Source organism: Drosophila nasuta, chromosome 3 (genome assembly GCF_023558535.2).
Source record: "Drosophila nasuta strain 15112-1781.00 chromosome 3, ASM2355853v1, whole genome shotgun sequence".
NCBI classification, from domain to species: Eukaryota; Metazoa; Arthropoda; class Insecta; order Diptera; family Drosophilidae; genus Drosophila; species Drosophila nasuta.
Window position 1 is genome coordinate 7,697,200 of NC_083457.1, and position 8,297 is coordinate 7,705,496.

At 38.0% G+C, this 8,297-nt stretch overlaps 2 protein-coding genes across 4 annotated transcripts; one reads left to right on the top strand and one right to left on the bottom strand.

Annotated features, from left to right (window-relative positions):
* Nucleotides 1-4,918: 4,918 nt before the first annotated feature.
* On the bottom strand, nucleotides 4,919-5,612 carry LOC132790305 (dnaJ protein homolog 1). Of its 3 annotated transcripts, none has more exons than XM_060798796.1 (2): nucleotides 5,561-5,612; nucleotides 4,919-5,404 (listed from the first exon to the last, which is right to left on the bottom strand). In XM_060798796.1, exon 2 carries the CDS (start codon nucleotides 5,398-5,400, stop codon nucleotides 5,014-5,016), a length of 387 nt encoding a protein of 128 aa, XP_060654779.1. In that variant the 5' UTR covers nucleotides 5,401-5,404; nucleotides 5,561-5,612; the 3' UTR covers nucleotides 4,919-5,013. The 3 variants fall into 3 exon arrangements, with proteins under 3 accessions (XP_060654779.1, XP_060654778.1, XP_060654777.1); XM_060798795.1 differs by lacking the exon at nucleotides 5,561-5,612 and adding an exon at nucleotides 5,460-5,551; XM_060798794.1 differs by lacking the exon at nucleotides 5,561-5,612 and adding an exon at nucleotides 5,523-5,545.
* A 384-nt stretch (nucleotides 5,613-5,996) lies between these two features.
* On the top strand, nucleotides 5,997-7,470 carry LOC132790304 (large ribosomal subunit protein uL10). Its single transcript, XM_060798792.1, has 3 exons — nucleotides 5,997-6,100; nucleotides 6,227-6,319; nucleotides 6,399-7,470. Exons 2-3 carry the CDS (start codon nucleotides 6,266-6,268, stop codon nucleotides 7,269-7,271), a joined length of 927 nt encoding a protein of 308 aa, XP_060654775.1. The 5' UTR covers nucleotides 5,997-6,100; nucleotides 6,227-6,265; the 3' UTR covers nucleotides 7,272-7,470.
* Nucleotides 7,471-8,297: the final 827 nt, after the last annotated feature.

The window sequence follows — 8,297 nt, forward strand, 5'->3', positions numbered from 1 at the left end:
GGAATTAGAAATTGAACTGCCAGTGGAACCGCCCCCATTGGAGGATTGTCCATCTTCAGTAGGAGATGTTACTTTGTCCACACTCCATTTCCAAACTGATCCTACAGATCCAGCTGTCCATTTTAGTGCTTTCGAACAGACTCCGAAGGTGGTACAAGAAATGGAACTGACAGTGGAACCGATCTCGTTTGAGGATTGTTCATCTCCAGTAGTAGATGTTACTTTGTCCGCACTCCATTTCCAAACTGATCCTACAGATCCAGCTGTCCATTTTAGTGCTTTCGAACAGACTCCGAAGGTGGAACTAGAAATGGAACTGACAGTGGAACCGATCTCGTTTGAGGATTGTTCATCTCCAGGAGTCGATGTTACTTTGTCCACACTCCATTTCCAAACTGATCCTACAGATCCTGCTATCCATTTTAATGCTTTCGAACTGGCTTCGAAAGTGGAACCAGAGATGGAACTTACAGTGGAACCGATCTCGTTTGAGGATTGTTCATCTCCAGTAGTAGATGCTACTTTGTCCACACTCCATTTCCAAGCTGATCCTACAGATCCTGCTATCCATTTTAATGCTTTCGAACTGGCTTCGAAAGTGGAACCAGAGATGGAGCTTACAGTGGAAACAATCCCTTTGGATGATTGTCCATCTGTAGTAGGTGTGGAAGCAATCGCATTGGAAGATTGTCCGTCTCTATTCTGGTTAACCAATGCTGTTAGAGAAGACCCCGTTACTAAACAATGGGAGGGGATTGATGCGCGTGATTCTCCAACTTCATCTCCGTTTTGCAACGGTGGGTTTTCTATAATCCATTGCGAGACTGAAGTTGTTGTTTTCTCTGACCACTGCCAAGCTCCTGTAGTAGATGTGGAAACAATCCCATTGGAAGATTGTCCATCTCTAAACTTGTTAATAAATGCTGTTAGAGAGGAGCCCGTTAATAAACAATGGGAGGGGATTGATGCGCGTGATTCTCCGACTCCATTTCTGTTTTGAAACGGTGGGTTTTCTATAATCCATTGCGAGACTGAAGTTGTTGTTTTCTCTGACCACTGCCAAGCATCTAAAATGGTGGTGATAGGTGCTTTCAATGTGGGACTTTGTGTAGTTTTACTTAGCTGGAAGGCTTTATATGCGATGACTCCAAATAAGACGGATCCTCCAATGAAGCAGATGATTCTAAATCCGTTTGACCAAAACCATCTAAAACAATTGGTGTGTACGGGAGTAGGAGAACTCCATGCGTCATCCGGTCCCATGCCACATAGCTGTAAATAAGCTCTTACAATTCGCCTGAACTGGCTAACATCTCTGCCAAAACATATGCTTAAAAGTTCACGGTAAGCATCTGCAATTTCTTCATTTGTAGCGTCCCTCGTAATGCCCAGGATTACATAGGGATCGTGATTATCCATTGTCAAAGCAAGGCTACTAAATTCTGATATTCAAATTATGTGATCCACCACATTTGATATTCACGTTTGGGAATGATAAGGTAAACACTTTCGATGTGTTTTACCCAGTGCCGAAAGTTTTTAATATATCGATATGTATATCACAATTTTCATTTGGCGTAACGATTACCCATATATGCATTTATACCATATTAAGTTCGATAATTTTGGTGTCACAGAAAAAATGATAACCCCCTTTCTCTTCAATTTCACAATTTTTTTTACTGAGGTTAGGCATACAATGTACAATATATCTGCATAAAAAAATTGTAATAAAGTAAACTAATTTTATAAAATGCAATACAATAGGCATATGTGCCTTTCAGAAAACTTTATTTAACATTATTATTATATACATATACTAGTACATAAAAATATTTATGTTCACATTGTTTCTGATATTTATGTATTACGTCTCGACTCGTTGTTAGCTTCATTAAGCGCTTCAGCCAATTCCTTAAGGACATATGCTCCCAAAATGATACCGCCGCCAATCACACAAGCGGTTGACACCAGCTCAGAATCATTTCTGGCACCGTCAGCCATCAAAGAATACACTCTTGCAATATCTCTGTGATTATTTGAACTTTCTCTGAACATCCTAGAGAGTTCGTCACTTGGACTTCCACTATTTCGGTTCCTTCCAACGAGACGACGATCCTGGTTATAATTATGATTGTCCATTTTACTAATCAATTGCGACGTTTCTCGATGCGTTACGTTTTGCACTAACCGAAGATCACGCGGAATTGTTTATTTATAACATCTGATTCAGGGGAATTACCGCTTATCACCTGACATTTTACGTGCACACAAATAAATCGGTACATACTACGTATAGAATATCGATATTGCACTTAACGTTATCGATTGTATTAAAAAAAAGTGGTATATTGCCAGCAACATGTTGCGGGCTGCTGCTCAAACATACATGTTTGTAAGACATACAATTTTTAAACTTCCAATAATCTTTAAACTTATTCCAAACTATTCTTTAAGTTTCTATTTCACAATGTAAGCACCAAAATAATTCGGTAAAATTTCTTCAGTTCGTTAGCAAAATTTGACTAAAACACATGTGTAAGAAGTGTAAATGCACAGTTTGCGATTTTCCTGAGAGAAAAATTTCCCATATGTCCCAACAAAATTAAAAAAAGCACGATTTAACCCTTTCATGCCCAAATAAAAATGGGGACACAGAAAATATTATAATATAAATATTATATATCATAAATGATTAAAAGGAGCCCTAAGTATCTTTCATTCTGATCTTCGATGCTCTAATTCCTTTGGTATGTCCTTACTGCAATGTTGCCTTTTTGGCAACATTTGTCCATCCATATATGTATGTATATAAATAAGTACGAAAATGTAAATATTAAATGTAAAGTCAATGTTGCGTATATGCAGCAGCGGGCATGAGAGGGTTAAGGATTTTTAAGTATGCACACAATTTTTTGAACTACCTTTCATAATACGCAAAAACATTTGCCACGACTATCTTGGATTTTAAAATAAAACTCCGTCCCGAAAGGGTTACAGAAAAATCTAGAAATTTAATATTTTTAAAATTGTTTGATTTTTTTTATTTTTAATTCCAATTGACACAAAACAAAATATTCATACATCTAGTAATGCACAACATTTAGTTACATACAATGAAACATTATTTTATCGCCTTTTGTTTATTATTAAAATATTTGAAAATTTTGAAAGCAGCAAATGCGGAAGCTGCGAACAAAAGTGTTCCACCAATGAAGTACCAAAAGGGTTCCATATCTGGCGTACTAGTTTGATGATTCATTTCCTGTGAGTTCTTAAGGTTCTCTTCTAGACCTTTCTCGCCTTTTTTATCGTACAATTTTCTTTTTTTTTCATCCCAAAGGGTTTCATAAGCTGCTGCTATATTTTGGAACTTCTCAACATATATCCGACTTTGGCTATGCTTATCCGGATGATATTTAAGGGCCATTCGCTTATAGGCATGTCTAATCTCTGCAGACGTTGCATTTTTTTTAATACCAAGTATTTCATAATAATTTTGCATTCTAGTGCTGAATTTATGAAATTTACGAAATCGTATCCACCGAATCGATGTTGCTCTTGAGGCTTTAATTTTTTATACTAAAATAACACTATAGGGCAGTTAAGTATATCACTACCAGCAAAGCTCGTGATGAGTCATCACTGATGAGCATGCCGAGCATCTTGAGTCTTCTCTTCAAAATTTCTCACTCAATTCAACTCGCTGAACAAAAGTTAGAGCATGATACAATTATAGAAGGTAGTGCCGTCGGAAAAAGCTTCCGTCAGTACGCATTCGTATTTCGACGCAAGAGGTTGTCTGCGGACGAATTTTTTTATGCAAAATGACATTTTGCAATGTATGCCGTAGATACGGATAGAATTAAAACATTTCGAGAATTAGAGAATTCTCATATATATTGTTAATATTATTCATAAACAACATACATTTTAGAAATATGTCAAAAAGACATTAATATTAGCTTCAAAATATGTAAATATTAATATCATCGTCTAAGGGTTAATGCGCATTTCATTCTCGTCTCGCTCACACTGCTGTGCTGAGACTCTTTCACTCGCACTCATTGTTATGTTTAAAGTCGGACAGCTTTTTCCGACGGCACTACCTTCTATAATTGTATCATGAGTTAGAGTAATAAACGACGAAAGCATCATTCGGTTCAATTTGAGTTGTTCGTGTCTGAGTAAACGATGAGCGACAAGTCGGCCAGATATGAGCGGCTTCGACTGCATGCGAACCTCTTACGTTCCACGAATTGCAGCTTGTTGTTGTAGCTGGTTTTGGTTTTTAAACTACTAAGTCCAATTTTGATTTTGCATACTATAAATTTGAAATCAAAATATGTTCATACATACATACATATGTATGTATGTAATATGCGATGCAACTAATGAATATGTATGCTCCACGCACCAGAGTGAATTTAAAAACAACAACGAATATGTGAGCGCATTCAAGTTTGATCGGCTGATCCGAAAAGTGTGATTATTCGGGTATTGAGCGCGTATAAATGTTTTTCATTCAGCCAAAGCCGTTCTCTGATCACTACAAATCCAATTAGTTAATATACATATGCTAGCTTGATGATGGAATTAGTTCACTTTCGTACATTTGTTGTTTTTTGAAAAATATACGTGTATATTAAAATAGGCAACAAGACTATTTCATTTTGAGAATAACTTAAATCTCAACATGCAAAAAAAAAACTTTTAAGAAGGAAAACTCGTAAATATTTGTAAATTGGAAAATTTTTATCGATCGTGCTTCTATTGCTGCTTATTCTGTCTATTAGTTAGCGTATGAGCTAACATTCTGTTACATTAAAACAATATTGTTAACAATGAAAGTATCGAAACTTTACATTTGTTTCAAGAACAGCTGATTAGTTAGGCAAGTTAAGCAAGAAACAGCTGATTAGTTAAGCAAGAAATCACATTTTATTGTTTTTCGTAACAAATCATCACTATTCGTATTTACAAAATGTAGAGTATTCTATTCGATAAATATTATCACTCTGAAGACGAATCATTGTCGTTTCCAGTGTCCTTTTTCTTTGTAAAAAACTGGAATGTCTTAAATGCAGCAAATGCAAATAAAACTGTTCCACCAACGGCACACATAAACGGCAACATATCTGATGAAGTTTGGCCATAATTCGGTTGGTCGCTGCCATTAGATTTTAAGCCTTCCTCGCCATAGTTGTCGTATATCTCACGTTTCTCTTTATTTGATAGTATCTCGAATGCAGCAGCAACCTCCTGGAAAGCCTCTGCAGCCTGAGGATGATCGTTTTTGTCTGGATGATATTTAAGAGCCATTCGTTTATATGCTTTTTTGATTTCATCGTTTGTTGCAGACTTGGTTATACCAAGTATTTCATAGTAGTTTTTGCCCATTGTACTGTCGAGATTCAAAAGAGATCAGATAGTTGATTAACAAAAGTTGGACTTATTACTTAAATAAAATTCACGTTGAAGTTTATTGACTAAAAACAAATTTAATGTATTTCACAACAAACAATAACATAGCTAAACCCAAACATTTATCGCTACGTACTAATTAGAGGCGGAGATACATCGGTTATTCTATCGATGGGTCTACTTTTAAGGTTATTTTCAATATATGTATATGATTACAAATATCGATGATTTTGTTTAGACTGCTGTTATGGAGAATGTAAGTAGTAATTAGATGATATGAGATTTTATTTAAATTTTTAATTATTTTCTTTAAAATAAATATATTTTTTTACATATTGCTTGTATCTATGCTATCAACATGTTGAACAGCTGACAACTATGGATATGGAGTTGCCACATTATGAGGACTTCACAACACTGATATTCATTGCATATATTTACTTCGTTATGCAAAATGTTATATTCCTATAATTACACTACTACTTAAATTGAAAATTTTGGTAATATTCAAATGTTTAAAAATAAAAACAATTTTCTAATGTTATTTGCCAAAGTACGAGTATCAAAATATCGATAAAAATATCGCATAGCGATACTTATATATCGATATTGCCTTCGCGAAAATGACAACTCGTCCATTTGGTCCAAGTCACCACCGCGTATAGTTTGTGTTTTGGTAAGGCGTTCATAAAATCTTTAAAAATATTCAACATCCGCCTGATGCTTGAGTTACAAATAATAAAAATGCAATCGCATTATAGAAGTGTACATGCAACTAATAAAATTAAACCATATTTTGCAGTTCTTAAATTCGAAACCGAGTCCCTAATACTACTGTAAAATGGTTAGGGAGAACAAAGCAGCATGGAAGGCTCAATACTTCATCAAAGTTGTGGTAAGTGGTGTAAAACACATGCTGAGTTTTGGAAAAGTGTGAAGAGGTGGCACTAAACATACTTTCCATTTTTTTTTAGGAACTCTTCGATGAGTATCCAAAGTGTTTCATTGTGGGCGCCGACAATGTGGGCTCCAAGCAAATGCAGAACATTCGTACCAGCCTGCGTGGCCTGGCTGTTGTCCTGATGGGCAAGAACACGATGATGCGTAAGGCAATTCGTGGTCATTTGGAGAACAACCCTCAGTTGGAGAAACTGTTGCCCCACATTAAGGGCAATGTGGGCTTTGTGTTCACCAAGGGCGATTTGGCTGAGGTGCGCGACAAGCTGCTCGAGTCTAAGGTGCGTGCCCCCGCACGTCCCGGCGCTATTGCCCCACTGCATGTCATCATCCCAGCCCAGAACACTGGTCTAGGTCCCGAGAAGACCAGTTTCTTCCAGGCTCTGTCCATCCCCACCAAGATTTCCAAGGGTACCATTGAAATCATCAACGATGTGCCCATCTTGAAGCCTGGCGACAAAGTTGGTGCCTCCGAGGCAACTCTGCTCAACATGTTGAACATTTCGCCCTTCTCGTACGGTCTGCTCGTCAGCCAGGTGTACGATTCGGGTTCGATCTTCTCGCCAGAAATTCTGGACATCAAGCCCGAGGATTTGCGTGCCAAGTTCCAGCAAGGTGTTGCCAACTTGGCTGCCGTGTGTTTGTCGGTGGGTTACCCAACCATTGCATCGGCACCACACAGCATTGCCAACGGTTTCAAGAATTTGTTGGCTATTGCCGCCACCACCGAAGTGGAATTCAAGGAAGCCACCACCATCAAGGAGTACATCAAGGATCCCAGCAAGTTTGCTGCTGCTGCTGCCGCTTCGGCTCCAGCTGCCGGCGCTGGTGCTGCCGAGAAAAAAGGAGGAGGCCAAGAAGGTCGAGTCCGAAGAGGAAGAGGAGGATGACGACATGGGCTTTGGTCTGTTCGATTAAAGCAGCACTTTTCTCTGATCACTTTGCGCTACAATTTTCAATGTTTACGACTAATTTTATTGTACAGCGGATAATGCAAATTATTGTCGCGGTTTGACAAACCCAATGGCAAGTTGTATTCGTCCAACTGTGCATTGAATAACAACAACAATAAATATTATGTAAACTTGATATGTTGCTTTTATTTATTTATTAGCTGGCAACATTTGCTTAGCAACATTGTTGCAATACGAGAGTTTCGTAGCAAGTGGCTTACTGTTCGTTTGCAATTTAAAAATTATTTTCGAACTCGATTTCCTTGTTGCATGCTGCAATGTCTTTCAGGATTTTTTATGTGTAGCCGGCAATTTTATTGCCCTCTTCAAATGGCCAAAAGGCTGCTGTTGCCTGCGTGTGCAATCCACGTAAAAAAGCTACGACGACGACGATGTCTGCTGCATTGTCTGCCACCCCATATATTTACAAAGTAATTACTTGTGATAAAATGAATTTCACAAGATGAGAAAAGTTTAAAGTTTTCGCTCGTTTCGTTGCCGCTGCCGTCTCGCGACGCCTTTTTGCGATTTTCTTTGCAACAGCAAAGAAACGACGACGCGACTGCTGCGCTCATAAAAATTCAATTTGTCTTGACAAAATACGCAAGAAATTAAGAATGTGCCAAGTGGCAGCAAAAGAAACTTTATTTCCCTTTTATTTATTTTTATTTTTTTCCTTTTTTTACTTTTTTGTTGTATTTCGTATTTTCTGTTTGCTTGCACTTTTCGCTTATTCGTCTGGGGTGAAAATGAGTTACGCGGCTGGCGCGTTAAAATGGAAATGCCACGCCCCCTCATCTAGTAAACGCTCTGGGCCAAGTTAAACACTGCATAAATAGCCGACACCAAGGGCATACTCACGACACACTCCCCAGTAGGGCTGCCGTCGTTTGCCTCCCTACATGGCACTAGCCACTCACTAGTTACATCGTAGTCAGAAGTGGGACAGAGCGTGACTAAGTG

Excerpts from the sequence above, each read along its gene's own strand:
- LOC132790304 (XM_060798792.1), top strand. The coding sequence starts at position 6,266 with ATGGTTAGGGAGAACAAAGCAGCATGGAAGGCTCAATACTTCATCAAA. Across the intron at positions 6,320-6,398 it reads AATACTTCATCAAAGTTGTG|GAACTCTTCGATGAGTATCC; the intron begins GTAAGTGGTGTA and ends ATTTTTTTTTAG.